The sequence below is a fragment of the Plectropomus leopardus genome, chromosome 13 (genome assembly GCF_026936395.1).
Source record: "Plectropomus leopardus strain MGB_pleo_1.0 chromosome 13, ASM2693639v1, whole genome shotgun sequence".
NCBI classification, from domain to species: Eukaryota; Metazoa; Chordata; class Actinopteri; order Perciformes; family Serranidae; genus Plectropomus; species Plectropomus leopardus.
The window spans coordinates 8,641,635-8,660,017 of NC_142188.1; the positions used below are offsets into that span (position 1 = coordinate 8,641,635).

An 18,383-nucleotide genomic window follows, 5' to 3' on the forward strand; every position below is an offset into this window, starting at 1 on the left:
AACAAGTGTTTTCAATTTGACCTGTCTTCTCTGGCCTAGAATATATTTTTGTTTATCTACAAATAAATCACATTAAAACCAGGCTTTTGTAAAATCAAGGCATGATTGCATTTTTCAATTTGAAAATTACAGATTGTAATACAAAGCTTAGGGGATTGTCACTATCCTAAAATGAGCACTTTAATTTTTCTTATATTTAAGCAACTTAAATTTTGTAATTCCAATCAAATTTATTTGATTCTATTATCACTGGTGGTACAACTATGTTTATTGATTACTCTGAAATTGCATTGTTCACTACCCTAATTGTTTAATCTACCAAAGAAGAAGAAAATGCCTGCCACAATATCGGAGCCCAAGATGACATTTTAATGATATAAAACAGAAAAACATCAAATGGGGGAGAGCAAGAACTAGTGAATATTTGTAGTTGCAGTTTTTTTTTGTCAGTTAATTGTTAAATTGCTTTAGCTCTAAGTATCATTGAAATTAAGCCCACTAAACTGATAGGAGCTGATGTACCCGTAATATAGTAGTTGCATTAACGTTTTGCAGTATCAGTTCTCTTCGGTCCATTCCTGTAAATCTTACTCTAATTAAATTAGATTGATCAAGAGACAAAGAGAAAGCAAAGGACGGGGAGAGCAGCAGGAGAGAATGAGAAAGGGAAAAGATAAAACCGAGGGAGAAAGAAGGGAGGATATGGAGAGGAAAAGGAAACAAAACAGGAGAAAGTGATGCAGTCGGTGTAGGCAGAGAGGGAGAAAGAAAGATAGATGGTGTGTATGAGAACGCGATGGAGGCTGAGCGATGGAGGCTGAGCAATGGCGCTAAGTGAAAGAGAAAATAGGAGGCTGAAGAGACAGCGAGAAAAGGAGATGATGGAGGAGGGGGGTTGTCTGTTTCCATGGTTACCAGGCTCTTGTTGAGCTGCGGTGGTTCTTTTTTTCTTTTTCCTAGCCGGTTCTGCTGGAAGAGTTTTTTTTTTTTGTGCTGAGCTCAATGTTCTCCCCAATTGACTATCCAGAGTCCTCCCGTCACTCTGCCGATTGTTTTCATGACTAATTGTTTTATGTTGAAATTTGTGAAAATCAGCTATTAAAATTTCTGACTGACGATGATGCATTAAAATATCATTCAATCATCAAAATCCATTCAGAAGTGACTCAGTTTACTAGTGTATGTGGTCACAACAAAAAGCAGCAAAGCATCGTGTTGAAAAAGCTGGAAACTGCAAATACTTCGCAAATTTTGTTTGAAAAAGCACTGAAAAGATGAATCTGTTTTTAAATTGGTTTAATTTAATTGTCTGTTGATCAATCAATTGGCTGATTTTTCAGCTGTGCACTGTAGTTCCATACACTTCACTGCTGACCTGTAGATGTATGCTTTTCTCTCTCCCTTATCTTTTGTCTTTGTCTTTTGAGTAGCACTTAGGTGATATTTAAACATCATTATCATTGAATCAATTTTTTTCTCTGACCCAGGGTCACATGAATAGGAAGGGGGTCACAATTTAGGGTTGGATAACCTGAATTGGCCCAAACAGATAGACAGAAAATGATTAATTAATCAGCAGCAATTCTAATGTGTGTATTTACTATCACATATATATTTCTGGTGGTATATTTCCATTTGCTTAATAGTACCTCTTTACCTGCCCTGATTAAATTAAATGTCTTTTAGCAACTAAATTGTCAGCTTTAAAAATGTTAATGACTGGCATGAATAAAATCCTGGATTTTGTCATTTCGATCTGTTTTATGACTTAAAGAAGCTAATTACAGTCTTCCTCTTCTCTCCAGCCTTCCCGTGGTTTGGTATGGACATCGGTGGCACCTTGGTCAAGTTGGTGTACTTTGAGCCAGTCGATATAACTGCAGAGGAAGAACAGGAAGAAGTGGAAAACCTCAAGTCCATCCGCCGCTACCTCACCTCAAACGTGGCCTATGGTATGTCTGCCCACCCACGCACTCACAGACATACACACGTACGTGTGGTCCCACCCACACACCAGATTTGTTTAGTTTCTAAAACAGGACGTGTCAGATCTATGTCACGTAACAGGAAGGTAGCAGGAGGATATACTTTACATCATGTGTCTTTAATATATTGCATAAGATTAAAATGTTGTTCTTTACTTCAGATTCAATAATAGAAACGTTAATACAAGAATTGTGGAAAATGCTCAGGTGAGTTTTAAGTTTTTTAGTGTGTCTTGTTTCTCCCTCACTCAGGTAAAACGGGTGTTCGTGACGTCCACTTGGAGCTGAGGAACCTGACCATGTGCGGCAGGACGGGGAACCTGCACTTCATCCGCTTCCCAACACAGGCCATGCCTCGTTTCATCCAGATGGGTCGGGACAAGAACTTCTCCAGCCTGCACACAACGCTCTGCGCCACCGGAGGCGGAGCATACAAGTTTGAGAATGACTTCAGAACGGTGAGGCCAGAAAAAAAGTCTCTTTTAATGTGACCGTTTGATTTAGCTGGAAAGATAAGATGATTAATTGAAAAGTTGACAGTCAGAAAACAAATCTGCAACTACTTTTATACTCAATTATATTTCACTTTTAATTTTTTTCTTTTTCTTAAAATATACTTATTGAAGTTTATGTGTATAATATATGCCTCGATGTCTCCGCAGTTGTTTGAGGCTATTCATACATTTCTGCACAACTTTTAGAAGAGAGCACATTTGATTTCTGTCCGTCTCAGTGCCTTTTTACCTTCATTGACCCTTTCTGCAGTGCAGTAGGATCAATGAACTCTCCCTTGGCACTGCAGCAAGAACTGAGCTGAACCAAGACCTTTTACACACTCAAGTGCTTTGAAAATCATTTTAGCTTCATAAAACTGACGAATCGAAGCTTTCAAGGAATCGTCTTTTACTTTAAATCATCTTGAAAGGTTAAACGCCTTTGATACTGTTAAGTGTCTTCTCAATAATTGAACTCGCCTCCATTTTGGCTGCAGATGGCCGACCTGGAGCTGCTGAAGCTCGACGAGCTGGACTGCCTGATCCGCGGCCTGCTGTTCATGGACAAGGTGAGCTTCAACGGACACCCAGAGGGCTACTACTTCGAGAACCCATCGGACACCCAGAGCTGCGTGAAGAAGCCCTGCACCCTGGATAACCACTTCCCCATGCTGCTGGTCAACATCGGCTCCGGGGTCTCCATACTGGCCGTGTACTCGGAGAACAACTACAAACGGGTGACTGGGACCAGGTGAGGAGGGTAGACATCTATTTAGTAAAAAAAAGAGAACCAGCTAAAAACACCAGCTATAATTTGCTGTTTAATGACAATGAAAAGTGTGATGCTGGAAAACAAGGCCTAGTGAAGAGGGCCTTTTCACTGATGTGTTTGTCACAAAGTTTGACCCAAAAACAGAAAGACTACCTTTAGCCCAAAAAGTTTTAAACTTGTTTTGCAGGAATGAATGTGTGCAAAAGTTGAAGTTGGCCAGGTGCTTTTTATAGCTTTAGTAGATCCAACAGATAAGCCATAACTCCAGTCACCCTTTATCTATGGTCACCTTAGTACCTCTTGTACTTATGCAATAGTAGGACTAGGTTGTGATCAGGTAGTGAACTGTTAAAAACAGTCAGAAAATCAAAGAAAGCCACTCACAGATATTATAAGAGCATGCTGATGTGTTATTTTACATTTTATATTTCATTTATCAAGCGTCACAATTATCTGTCATCAAATAGTTCACCCATATAGCCGATAGAGCCAGTTCTCATCTCGTTCAGTCATCTAAAGTACATGCTCAGTGACCTCACGCCTCAGCCCTTATGTTTATTTTGTAGTGTATTTGTGCCAAAGTTTACCGCTGAAGCAAATGTGGGTGAGTTTATGCAGCTGACTGCTCGTGATACAAGAATTAAACATTTCTCAGGCGTTAGAGGTCTGATGTGCATTGCCCAAACAGAAGTCCTGACACTTGACTGGTGGTGTAAGAGACTGAAGCACTTAAAAGCAAAGGAGTGGCTTATCATATTGTTTGTGATAATACTGCTGTCATTTTTAATATAAGAAAAATTCATATCCTGATTATGGCAATATTTCAATCGTCAGATCGTTACGCACGGCAACAAAAAGCATGGCAGAAAGCAAATTGTTACCGGCTCCACAATGAAGGAGTGCATTTCCAAAAAGTGGAGTGTGGAATCAGTGGCGTCGAGAGGCCTGGGCGTTCGTGATGTTCTGTGAACAGTCCTGTGCTTTTCATACTACAAAAGTGACTTAATGCTGGCAGCAGCACAGCGTCTAGCTTCCTCTTCTTTCTCGCCCTGTACATGCAAGAATTGGTGTCATCCGGTACTTTTGTCATACGCCTGTTGACTGTTGTAATGTAAAGCTACTTGATGCCCACTTAAATGTCAGTGCGCAAGTCATCATTCCACAACAACCTTTCAAAATAAATGTGATCTGTGTGTGTGTGTGTGTGTGTGGGTGTGGGTGTGTGTGGGTGTGTGTGGGTGTGTGTGGGAGGGTCTGATGCTCAGCACTGAGTGACACACATTGTAGCGGGAAGAGTAGAGGAGAAATAGCAACGCCTTAAGATCCAGGAAGAAGAAAACAACTTAGTCCTTTAGGATGTGTGTTGATTTATTTTATTAATACATAAAGTATTTGCATTTTCAAGGTTATATTTTTTGTATTTTAGCTGTTTAGAAGTGTAAATTTTGTCTGATTTTATGTATATGTACTATCTATATTTTAAACAGAATCTGAAGCTTATTACGTCTCAGTTGTAGCTTACCAACTAAAGAGATTTGAGACATAATTTTTTACTTTTTCATGTGATGACATGTAAAACTTTAACACTTATTGTGTTGTACTTGTGTGTTATTAGAATTAATAATAAAATATTTGTCAGTATTTTGTAATATTGTCAAGAATATTCACAACAGTACCCTGAAATATTGGGATATTATTTTAGGGCTATATCGCCACCCTTACTTGGAAGAGATCTTAGAGCTGAGCACAGAAGTCAGTTATTATTATTATTTATTTGTCGTTTCTTTGTTTTTGACCACAATAAAAACTGCATAAAATTCAGCTGAATAAAAAAAGAAAAATGTTTCAGGAAGGGACAAATAAAAGAAATAACCCACAATTAACATTTTACAGTAAAATAAAACCAAAGATAAATGACAACAAATAAAGATAATAAAAAAGTAACTAGTCAATAAATGGGGATTTTATTTAGTAAAATAAATCTTTGCAGATTAATTTCAAACAGAAAACAATCACACGTTCATTACCGTTGCTTCATGTAATCCATTTCCATTTATACCCTTCTTCAATATCTGTTTGTTCCTCTCTTCTTCATTCCCCTCTTTCATAATGTACTTTTCCTCCTACCATTTCCTCATTTGCTGTGTGTAACACTCATCTTTTTCACTTCCTCTCTAAACCTCTTCACTCTCTTATTGTCTTCCTCACACTCGTATCTCTGTATTTATGCTCTTTGTCTCTTACTTTCAGTCTGGGAGGTGGTACATTCCTGGGCCTTTGCTGTCTGCTGACGGGCTGCGAGACTTTTGAGGAGGCGTTGGAAATGGCCAGTAAGGGCGACTCCACCAACGTAGACAAGCTGGTGAAAGATATCTACGGAGGAGACTACGAGCGCTTTGGCCTTCAGGGCTCAATTGTGGCATCCAGGTGAGTGCGATAAGGGTTTTATCACCTGAAGGTTTTGTCCTTTTTCCGTACACATGCAGGTTTGGCTTGACCCAGTTTGACTTGGCATGTCAGCCCAGCGTGGCAGGAATTTGCATCTCCACATAACAGGGAGGCATGTCTTTTAACTGATTACAAACTTGTCCTTATAAATCAAAGGGACACTGATCTCTTTGTGAGCAACAACTTTTTTGTACTGTTGTCATGTGTTTATTTCTTTCTCATGAACCTACACCAGATGCCCATCTCCTCATAACTGCTTGCAGTATCTCATATTCACAGCTGTAGAGCATACTGCAAACAATGCCCCGCCACTTTTTTGTTCTCCAAGTGAGAAAATAGAATATTTCCAGTTTGCACAATCAAGTCACATGCTTGAAGATCCAATCATCACTAAAGTGTATGTCATGTATGAGACAATAAAAACAAATGGAAATTGTCATTGAATTAAATTGACATTTAAAGTGTGTTGATTGACTCATGACATCAAGAGAAAGAAAACATTCCACCTTAAAAGCTGCCGTGAGCCTTTGATTGGCACAGTAAATGAATTTAAACGATGTGCATGTAACACATGAATCACTCTCCTGATGTGGTTGCGTGTGCTTTGGCATCACTCTGGAGATGATCCATCCGGGCGTGACTTCGCACAACTCAGTGTGTTTAGACTGGTAATGAAAACCCAAATAAAGGTACAGTGGTTTGACTTGGCATGGACAAAAGTGCAAATAGAAGAGCCCTAGAACGTTAACACAGATGACTTTAGGAGGATGCTTTTATCCGCTGAATGCTGAAGGTCTCAAGGGCCGTTAATAAAAAGGGTTTCGATTATACTGGGAAACTCCTGAGCCTGTAGTATTTGAGGAAGAGAAATGAACTCTTTGGGAACCTTTAAAAGTTTGGAGCAATGCAGATTGTTTCTTAAGACAAAACACTGAATCCATACATTTATTTGATCAGTGCCCTTGTCAATAGTTTCTTTCCAAAATGTTCAAAGGCACTGAAACATGAGTCAGGAGTTGAGTGTGGGAAGGCTGCACTGCTCATGGACTTTACTGTAACTGAGCAGTGGCCACGAATAATGTACTTCTCATTATGTGGGTGAGGTGTCTTCACCTGAGAAATAAAAAAGGTGAAAATTCTGCCATAACTACTGACTCAAAGTGACTTGGAAAATTCTGATTTGGGTAAAACCCTACAGATGGATTGGGGCATTGTTCAAAGTGTCTAACCGGTTTAATATTTAGGGATCATTTATGCTATATAATGTCAGATATGTATACAGACATGCATATTATGGCTATTTGTGCGCAGGTAAAGATGAAACGGAGCAGTACCACAGTGTAGCATTGCAGAGATATTAGTGCAGACATAGGTAGTATAGTGAAAAGAATTCTCCGCCCACATGCACGAAGGACATAGGTAATATAGTAAAAATGATTCCCCGTTCACATTTCGCAATGTATTTAATGGCCTCACAAACCACAGCTGTATGTGAAAGTTTCGGCTCTGCGCTCTAGTGCCATCTAATGGCTGTACTTATGCCATCACGTAGGACGCATGGAAGGACGAGGGCAGTGAGGTTTGCAACATTTGAAACAGATGGATCTATTTTTGTGTATAAAAGGAGTTTTAATGAGCCTTAAGCCAAACACTGGACCGGCTAAATATTACTACTGGATGATTCACTTCACTCAGGAGGAAAAACGGCACATAAAAATGGGCTCAGAGAGCGCTCTCCTCTGGTCCCGTCAGCCCAAAAAAACACATGAACTTTCAAGTAAACAAACACAATGTGCAACACTCTTAATGCCTCCACTGAAATTTGATCTCCTTCATATTGTTGTGGTTGTGTTAGTTTGTCACATAATGTTATGATAATCACATTGTCATATTTCTTATTAGTAATGCAATTCAAGTTGGATTTAGCGCTCTGACGCCATCAGCACAGGTTGCATTGTCGGCTACTATTCAGTTTGCCAGAACATGACGTAATGACAAACGCCGGTTCAGACGGTTTGCATACAATGAAATTGGATTGTAAGCTCGTACACTGGATCGGCAAAATCAACTCAGCCCTAAAGTGAATCGTAAAATAGATCTTTCTCTTAATTGTGTCTCATGAGTCGCTAAATGAACCTGGAATAATCTCAGCTCAACAAAATATAAAGCCAATTAAGTAATTTGATGCAAATTATTAAACTAATTGTATGAAGTGGATGAAATCAGCTTTGCAATTGCTGAATCAGCTTAAAGCACTGATTTATTTGTCCGCATTAATTAGGAAATTGCTCACACAACATTACAGTAAGAACATGAACTATCCAAAATCACCTAAAAGGATTTAATTTGTGTGTGGACACAATGTCCTGTTTCATGCTTTGTATGAATGCGTGGCTGCACAAAGGACACAGTCATAACAGAAATACACATATCAGCAAATGGTTTATGAAATTATAGCTGACTGGCACACGCATACACACACTAACTCGCTCGCACACTCAGGCCTCTCCTTGCTAATCTGGGTTTAGTATGTATACAGTAAACCTGCAGCTCTGTGGTCAAAGGTTGATCCATAAAATGAAATGTTGAAAGTCATCAGATTATAATCACTGTTAATTGTTATGGTGTTCTTTTTTAGTATTTGTTGAAATACACACTTACTTACTCACACACACACACACACACACAAACACACACTTTGACAAACAACACTTGTTTACGGTTGTTCTGAGGGTTGTAGTGACATTTAGAGACGCTCGTGTTGTGTGCGTATTTGTTTTTCTCCTTTCTCTGTAATCTGTTAAGTATTAATCAAACCTGAATAACACCCGTGAGGACAGTGTGTCTGTGTGTTTATGTTTACATGTAAAATGACAGATTTGTTTTTTTTTTTATTTTGTTACATATTGCATTTCTTATGGTCTGTTTTTACAGTTTTGGCCACATGATGAGCAAAGAGAAGCGAGACAGCATCAGTAAGGAAGACCTGGCCAGAGCCACACTGGTCACCATCACTAACAACATAGGATCCATAGCACGGATGTGTGCTGTCAACGAGGTACACACACACACACACACACACACACACACACACACACACACACACACACACACACACACCATCCTCAACAGGCATGTGTGGTTTATGTAACACTTTTACAGAAGCACATGAGCAATGTGACTCTCACCAGTGGTGGTAATAATCTTCTAGCCGCTCAGCATTACAAACAACATAAAGTGAACCAACTTCATGCTGCAATTACACACACACACACACACACACACACACTTATAGTTACTGTATGTGCTTTATTTCTACCCCGGCTTGTACTAAATTAGAGGAGGAAATTTGCTTTAATCAAAGCATGCATAAGACCCTCCTTACATAAAAACTGCATGGTTTCAATAAGTAATGATGTTTAATATTAAATTTAAGACAGTGATTTTGTGATTATGTTTTGAAACCAAAAGTGGAGTGCTGGCGTGTTTGAAATAATTGCGGGATTGCGGTCGCTAATTGTCGTCATAGTATAATCAGTGAGTGTGTCCCAAAAGCAAAACAACCAAAAGTGGTTTAATCCAATAGTCTTATGTATTAATGACTCAAATTAGAGTAAATGGTTAAATGGAAAAAAAAACAAAAAACTGGATCAACTGTTAAAGCTGGATTTGAAAGTTTTCCAGTGGCAGCAGCCAAACTTCAAACTTGTTATTTCCTGATCAGCCTGGAGTCTTTCTGTGTGCTGTGAGCTTCTTTACAGTGTTGCCTTGTGGCATGGCGATCAAGCAGCATTGTACAGGGCTATCACTGCACACAGAGCTGCAGCGAAGACACACACACGTCCACCAAACATAGGGTTGAGGGCTGTCAGTGATATTTTTGTATATAATAAACCAATATGTCCAGTTTTGATTCGAATTACCTCTGGTGTCCAAAGTTCTTACCTTAAATGGTTTCAGTGATAACATGTAAAATTCTCCTCTGAGGGCCAGACTGATGAAAATGTTGTCCAAGTGACCCTCCTTACTAGTTCCCCAGAATTCCCTAGTTGTTCCACCAAAGTTTTTTAGCAAATTCTATATTACCATTGTCAAACATACTGAGATTACGTTTACAGTATGATCATTTTCTTCCCCATTGTGGGAGACAAACTGGAGGTGAAATGTAAGAGCTAATTCACATTTTCAAAGCTCCCCGTCAAAGTCTTTTCATTTACAGCATGTAAGAGATTCCCTAAACCCCTTCTTAATCCATAAATTTGTCACTTCACAATATCAGGTCATTTACCTAAAATATATTTAAGCAAATTCTATATTCCCATAACACAGAGGACACATTTTAGCAGCATTTAGCAGTTCAAGGATTTTATAGACTTCATTGCAGTTTGCAAAGCTCTTCAGTTTTTGGTTTGTTGCTGATTTTAAATGCTGCTCAGGTTATACCACAGGAGCACAGGAAGAGATTTACTGGTAACCAGTTTATTAGCTCTGCAGCACCACCACGTGGTCAGAATGAGGTGATGCATTTTGCCCACTTGCACTGATCTGTTTCAGATAAATAATAAATAACCCAATCTGTCATGATGTTAAGCACTTGTGTAGTTTGTGGTTGTCCCTCCACGTAATGTAACATAATACTTAATTTCTGAAGCTGACAACATAACGTAGCTCTAATATGTGTCTTTGTGACATGTTTTGTTCAACATCATGTATGTTTCTCCATTTTCTGTGCTCGTGTGTGCACGCTAGCTGGCATTGCGTTTGAATCAAGTGTGAATCTGATATGTGTGGAAAAACGCAGAGCAACTAGGGCAAGAAAATTTGATATGTGTCCTTTTAAAAAGTCAAAGAAAAGTTTTAAACATTTGTTCATAAAATGTTATATATATATTTTAGATGTCACACACATAATGGGTGGCCTGATTTTTCTGACTTTTTTATTCTCTCTCTTCGTATCAGAAAATTGAGCGTGTGGTGTTTGTTGGGAACTTCCTTCGTATCAACACAGTGTCCACAAAGCTGCTCGCCTATGCCATGGACTTCTGGTCGAAAGGACAACTAAGAGCCCTCTTCCTGGAACACGAGGTGAGCGCTCGACTGATTGACATATGAGATGAATTTAACCAAGTTGTGAACCTTTGGTCAGAATGAAAACCTAAACCTGCTTTCTTCAAAAGCTTGAGATTTGTCGAACTAGATTAAATAAAACCAAATAATGTCCCTTGTAGCATAAAAGAGTCTTTTTTTGGATTCCTGAATCATACCGTGTGTGTAAGAAGTGTGTGTGTTTTTGCAGGGTTATTTTGGAGCCGTCGGGGCGCTGATGGAGCTGCTCAAGACAACAGAGGACCCGTGAAGGAAATTATATCGTGACATCATCAACCCCTCGACATGACGATGTCACCCACCCCTGAATGCTGTGATGTCATCCACTCTCGATGCTGTGACGTCATCAACTCATGATGCTGCTGAAAGGTCCCGTTCACAGAGGCCGCTAAAGGAACACTAAGAGAGAGAGACACACAGAAACTTAGAAAAGCCATTTTAATAATATAACACTTGTAAATAATGATAACCTCTAACATTCATCTCCTGAACTCCCCGAACAGAGCCCCCCTTATCATAGAGGTTTTAATATTGTAATCTTTAATTTATGGTTTCCTGTGATCACATCTTTTGATTCCAGTAATCAGCCCTGTGTCAGGAAGCACAGAGACACAGAGTATTTTAGTGTTTTATGTCACTGTGTGTTTGTGTGTGAATAGCCACTGTAGCATTACGTCCCGGAGGCTGTAGCACCACGGGCGACTTTTTGTGCGACGATTCTTTGTCTGCACAGAAAAGAAGTTGCTTTGAACGAATAGCTGGGCATTTTTACCACCGGGGACTCAAAGAAATGTTTTTCCTGGGACAACAGAAACGTTTAACGACTGATGCCTCTTGCCCTCAGCTGTAGATGAATCTGTAATGTTAATGATGCTGCAATTTTAAAACCCATTGGCTGATGACAATTTAGCCTCTTGGGGCAAATTGCCCAATATTTTGAAGGATTGGTCGAAGCCAGAGGATTTCTGGACAACGTATATCTGGGCAAAGGCGTCCTGTACTGTTTGCTGCTCATTGTTCACAGTCCAGTTGGCAACTTGAGACGCTGCATACACAGAATCATGACGCTCTGTAAACAAATTTCTGCGTATGAATGCTAATAAACTTTAAATACAGCTAGTAAAAAACTAAATCATCAAAAGATGATTCCCAGTAAGTTCTGAAATTGGATTTTGACCAGAGAGTTACACCTCTTTTGCTCTCCACATGGACTGTTTAGCTGCATGCAACCTAAGCTTGCTCCAAAGTGATTGGACAACAAACTGAAACCAGAATGCTTATGATACCAAAATCTTGTCCCACAGATTCTGCATACATACGCTGATACCCGTTTATAGAGATTACTGACAGTGTAAAACCATCAAAAATGCTGCTAATGGTCACCCAGCTCCAAACTGCAGCTGGACAGAAAGTTGTGGCAGCAGCTGAGGGCTGGGAGGCGTTTTGTTGTCGCCTGTTTGTTGCACAAAAAGTCGCCCACTGTGCCACAGTCTTCGAAGGAGTGCACTGAAGACAAATCCTGTAGAGATTCGTATGACACCTGCCTCCTTCAGCCCAGAGGGGAAGCAGAAAAACAATCTTTTATTCTTCTACAGCTCCACTGCACATGGCCTTCGCTTTTTGTTTGTTTCTCCTCCGTCTGCCTACATGTAAACATTAACACCGTATTGCCACACATTCATACCTAACCTGCTGAGTTTAGTGTTAGATCGCGGGACCAAGACCTTGTCTTCCAACAGATGGCGCTACAGTTTCGTCTGCATTATTTGCTTCTGCTGACCAGCGTCACCACAGCTATAGTTCAGGACCCAGTCTGCTTCAGTAACCTGTCTACTATGGGATTTATTTTTCTCTTGGGAATCATCTCTTTTTCTTGCACCTTTCCCTTTCTGTCAGTGTCACGTCAGGAGGGTGGAGGCCTCTTTCCTCGCCCTCCAGCCAACCCGACTGCCTTGTTTGGAGGGTACAGTGTGATTTAACGAGGAGACTAAAATGCATGTGAATCCTTGCGTTAAGAAAAATGTCCAGCAGCCTCTGCTGTAGACACAGATGCAGAATAATGGTGTCATCTTTTGAGAGACAGTGGGGACCAGAACGCTTGCCAAAGGTTGCCCATTGTGTAATATACAGTCATGCAAATATGCCGGCAGCAGAATCAGTACATATACTGTAGATTGCACTGTCATTGCTTTCTAAATGGTGCAGATATTGTGCATGACAGTTTGTAGTTTGTTCCCTAAAGTGCTGCGTGGTAGGGAAGGGTTTAACCCCCCCATTTTGCTCTGACAAACAGTGACGAAATGCAGTCATGACTATACTTTCAGAGTGATATAAATATTAGCGATATTAAAGGAGTTGGCCACCATTCCCCAGCTACAATCCCAGTAATCACTTTTTATTCTTCTTGGACCCTTCGTGCTAAACTTTAGACTTTCTTTTAGATTGTAGTGAAGCCATCGCCCTTCGTTACCTGTATCCTGGCCACTTTTTAATAGAATCTTATCTGATCTGTAATAATGTTGGGAAGTTGGATTTGTAAATTACATGCACACCTCATCCTAGAAGAAATGTTTGCTTGTAATGTATTATGCATGACAGTGTCAGCTGTGAAGACGCTTCGTCATCAGTCATTGTCAATGAATTATAAAATTATTACCTTGTAGCTGCTTTCAAGAAACAAGGTAGTTTCCTCTAAAGTCATAATGTGTCCCTCCTCCCTGCCTGGAGCTTTACAGCCTTTTATCTCTTAAATGTCAAAGCAGCTGAGCTATTAAACTGAGCTGCTTTACATTTTTAGTACCACTGTCTACAGGCCTTTACTCTCCAGCAGAGAAACTGTGCTCTTTGTGGAATTCACCTCCGTCTCTCAGTTTTTGTACGACTATTTGTTGTTCAAATACCTCCAAACCATCACTACTGTACCGACACTTTCAGGTCGGTTATTTTTCTGTGTTTCTGAGCCTGATGTAAAAGCAGACAGGAACTTTTCAAATTTTCACCTATATTAATAACAACATAGGTGAAATCCTTATCAGCTCGTTGAATGTTATGCAAGTATTCTGAACGTCTTGTCCACAAAATCGAGTTATGTCCTCTTGACCATATAACGTACCCACGGACTAAACTTTGACCCCACCAGATAACATGTTTGTTACTATGAAGTTTGTTTTTTTGTTCATAGTTCTTGGATAGTGATTTTAAGCTGATGTTTATATCCACAGCAACTCACAATATGCTAGTATGTTAAAGGTTCTGCTGTTGAAGCAATTATGTTTGCAAATTTTAGATAAACCGAATTTTAATCAGGTCACAGAATAATCACATTTTTTACAGAGTGGACTCTGTCGCTGTAAAATTTTAAAAATTGTATTTTTCTGTACTGTGGATACTTTGATTGCAACAGGCTTCATGGATAACATCAATTATCCAAGTGTGATGAGTAAAACTCTTTAAAAAATGTTTTTAAGTAGTCGTGTTTTGGAGGGATTTTGGAGTTTTGCAACCATTTCTCCTGAAAACATTGAATCATTAGCGTGTTCGATCTCACTTTCAGCTGTGACGACACTGTAAATGTTCTGTTCGGGTGCTTTTTGGTCTGTTTGTTTTTATGTTTGCCTTCTTCCAACTCTTGTTTGGATGGTAATAGTGGCCTCGACCTGTCTGGTTCCACTCTGCTTTAAAACCCGGCTGGTGTTGGTTATCTTTGTGTTCCTCTGTCATCTGAAAATCCTGATCAGTTGCCTTCACTGTGTGTTTACCTGCGTACACCGTCTCTGTGCTCTTCACTTTCATGTGTGGTTTACTTTTATTTCTAACCTGCTGAACTTCACCTCCATGTCTTTGCAGAGCTTTGCTGCAAAAATGTGTATTTTTGGTTTTCACTCTTGCTTTCTGTGTTTGTTTTTTGTTTGTTAGTCATTTGTTTTTTGGGTTTTTTCGTTTGTTGCTATGGTACTGTAGCAGAAGATTCAGTGCAGTTAACACATCCATGACTCACCAGTCATAAGTGTGTCTTCGTACAAAAACATGAAGTTTGACTAAAACTGCAATGGTTTTAATTATTTGAAAAGCCACAACATTATTAAGTTCTTACAGATCATTAATACTGACAACTGGAATTTAACATGTTTACCTGGTACCTGTCTTTTCATACTTTTTTTGGGCAGCAGTTTGGTATGGGAACATTTTTACAAAAGGTATGTCCTGTTTTTTTCTGCTTTTTTGTGGCCAGTAATAAGTTATAATGTGGGTTCCCCATGTGATTTGAATATAATGTTGTACAGAATTTCTTTTCTTTTTTTTTTGCTTTTTATTTTATTTTATTCTATTATTATTGTGGTTGGCACGAAGAACCAGTGTGATTGTTTCCAGAAATGTAAATCCCTGCCGTCATGCTCTGAGGGGCCAAAGAAGCCCTTTCAAGCATGTGGTGATTTTCCGCACTTATAAAAGTCATCAGACTGCAAGTTGTAACATTCAAACACAGATCATCGCTGTCCTGCAGAGCCTTTTATCTCAAAACACGTGAAGACCCAAGTACAAGCAGCACTTATTCACAGAAGCGGCTTTTAACATTTTTTATCATCACGTGGCTCGGGCCTGGCGTCAGGGCTATATTTGATTGGAAACGGATAAAAAAAAAGAAGACAAGCGTGAAAAAAGAAGATAATGTTTAGGCTTCAATGGTAATATTCATTTGCCCGACTTGCACAGAATATTTTGTGACTCACTTGCCCGAAGTCAGTTTTTATTTTCACCTATACAAATTGTTTTGCTGGCAGCCCTTTAAGCTGCCATGTAAGCAAGATACTATCAGCTCTTGTTCTGGCACTCCAGTGACATTTTTTGGTAAACTTGAAGTGCCTTTGAAAAACAGCCCTATTTTATCAGCCTCGATCTTAAACTTGTGGCAAACTGCGCAGTACATCATTGGAGATTTGCCAAAATCCTCAAACACTGTTTCCAGGATAAATGAAACGTTCACTCGCACTTCAGCTCATAAACTTTGTCTTTAGCCGCTACCACTTTCTCCCGAGCGCCCAATCAGTGCTGCACGTGAATTTGGGAATCACAGGATGGCAAAGGAATGGCCGGCCTTACTCTGCCTTACTCTCCATCTGATTGGCTAACACTGACATTCTCACCGTAACCAATCCCACTGCTCTTGCGTAAACCTTACAAATCCAACCGATGAGGGAAACAAATCTTAGTCACTCATGAGCAGGCCATTCCTTCACTATCCTAGGATTCGCAAATTTGAGTAACGCATGTCAATAGTGATGAGAGGGAAGCGAGATGGTTCGCTCATTTTTTAAAATTATTTTTGCACAATTTTTCAGGTGAGTTGCTAGATTTTCTAGCTTGACGTGGCATTTTACTCGCCGCTGGCAATCCTTATTGTTGAGCCCTGATGTTGATGATGAAGGTCTCTGCATAACAATTATGACGTGTGTTTGAAAGTTCATTTTAAAGTGTACCTGTGTGTTCCTAGTCATGGTGTCATTATGAGTTATAATGTGATTTTCATACTCAGCAGATCCGAAACTGTTCTAGTCCAGAGTCCACAGACTGTCTTGGGGATATCATGAGTACTTGTACTACTAAACTACTTGTAGTATTTTTGTACCTTACTGTTGTACTAATGTACTGCTGCAGCTTCAGTGTTTTTGGCTACAAAAACCAAATAACTCTTGCTGAAACTTGTATTCTTCACATAAACTGTTGACACTCGTGAAGCCCATCGCTCAGAGCGGTATCACATCTTGCGCTGTAGTTGACATGTTTGTGACGTTTTGTCCTTTTTGAAAGTGTTTCTTCTGCAACACAGATACAGTATGAGGCAAGAATTCAGCCATTTAAGCTTTTAAGCATAGATTTTTCTGTCATCACGAGTCAGCGCTGTGGGTGTTTATGTGCTTTGGAAATGGTCTGTGAGTTGTGATTTTAGAGTTTGGGCTTTGAACCTCACTAACGCTTTGTTGGGGGTTCATATCCCCCCCGGGACCACCTGTACTCGGATCAGTATGTATTTCTCGGTACTGTAAGGAGCTTAGAGTGTCCACCTAACGGCAAATGTTATGTCATCCGTAGTGAAATCCAACCAACAGGCTATGCAGTAATTCATCTATCTCTTTGTCCCTCTCAACAAACTCACCTCTTCTAAAGCTACCAGAGTTGATTTGACTTGTTTGTAAATGTTTTTAAAAAAATATATGCAACCCTGTTAGATTTCCCCTGTTAGAAATCCTGTTTGAATCTTGACGGGGAAAGTTTCTCCTCCTGAAGTTTCTGTCCTGCTGATGTAGTTGTTAACACTACTTAAGGTGGATGCTCACAACAGGATGTTTTAGGCCAAATTGTGCACCATAACAAGCATACGAAGCACGTTTTGTCAGTTTTCTTCAGCCGTTTTTAAACGGCTTTGTCATGACGGACTCGTTTGATCTAAATTGTGCGTCTTGTCTGATTAGCAATAGTTGAGGATTGATAAACTGTAATCACCTTGCTGCGGTCAAACCTTGTGTTGTACACTCGTCACAGTGACGTAATGTTTCCTGTGATGTTCTGACCTTTAGCTCGTCTGTTTTTCCACTTTGCTAAACTGTTCAGGCGGTTCCCAATCTGGTCAAACATCCTGCTGCGTGAACACATCCAGCCTTTTTAAAACTGACTTCTGGAATGCTTGACTGGCGGGACAGACCTTTTCACCCTTGTGTATTTGATTGTACAGAGATTTTGTAAATAATATTAATATGATATATTCTACACCAGCAATCTGTCTGTTGATTCAGTTGTTTCAACTGTTCAGGGCCTGGCTTCCCAAACATGACTCGGCACATGATTTACAATCCACACGCAGACAGAAGACGCACCGAGATGAATCACTTTTCTCTGCAGCTTTAGCCATGATGGATAACAAATACTTTTAGGAGTCTGTTTAATCTACTAGTGGTATATGATTAATGACATTTTTCTTATTGGGACTAGATACATTTCTACATGTTTATTCGTGATTGTCTAAAAATCTTTGTGTGTTAAACCAACCTGTCAGATCATTTTTTACATTAATTGTCAATTTAATATAATTTTCTCTGTTTCATTCAGGTGCATTTGGCTTTGATTAAACATAATCATGCTTAAAAAAATCATACTTACTCTGATAGGCTGCAGTCCGGACATCTGTTTTCTGTCTGCTGGATTTCAGCGCCCAAGTTTCACCTCGGCTCCTCTGTGATCTGGGTGTGACAGTTTTGGGAAGCCCAGTGCTGGTTGTTGGCGTCAGTTCTGCTGCTGCTTTTAACTCCGGTTTGAAAACAGAAAGGGTTAAAAAGGAAAAAAAAAGTATAAAAATGGCTCCCTGCCTTGTGCAATGCGTATGTACTGAAGTGAAGAGATTTTTTTTTTTCTAAAAAGGAATTAAACTAAAACTGGATGAGAGATGATATGTGTTCTGGATGTTTCTTTACTCACTGTTTATGTTGTGAAAGTAAGGGACACACGAGACTGAAAAAAAAGACATAATAAAGAAAGAAAACAGACAAAAATAGTAAAAGCCATGACAGTCATTTCCTCTAAAGG

At 39.6% G+C, this 18,383-nt stretch overlaps 1 protein-coding gene across 2 annotated transcripts in view; it reads left to right on the forward strand.

Annotated features, from left to right (window-relative positions):
• pank1a (pantothenate kinase 1a) overlaps positions 1 to 18,242 on the forward strand; it is a 32,126-nt gene extending 13,884 nt beyond the window's left edge. For both annotated transcript variants that reach the window (XM_042501706.2, XM_042501708.2), the window contains exons 2-8: positions 1,806 to 1,952; positions 2,238 to 2,443; positions 2,977 to 3,230; positions 5,502 to 5,678; positions 8,634 to 8,757; positions 10,659 to 10,784; positions 10,996 to 18,242. In XM_042501706.2, the coding sequence (XP_042357640.2) occupies positions 1,806 to 1,952; positions 2,238 to 2,443; positions 2,977 to 3,230; positions 5,502 to 5,678; positions 8,634 to 8,757; positions 10,659 to 10,784; positions 10,996 to 11,055 (1,094 nt within the window). In that variant the 3' untranslated portion in view covers positions 11,056 to 18,242. The remainder of the gene's footprint in view (positions 1 to 1,805; positions 1,953 to 2,237; positions 2,444 to 2,976; positions 3,231 to 5,501; positions 5,679 to 8,633; positions 8,758 to 10,658; positions 10,785 to 10,995) is intronic.
• The last annotated feature ends 141 nt before the right edge of the window (positions 18,243 to 18,383 follow it).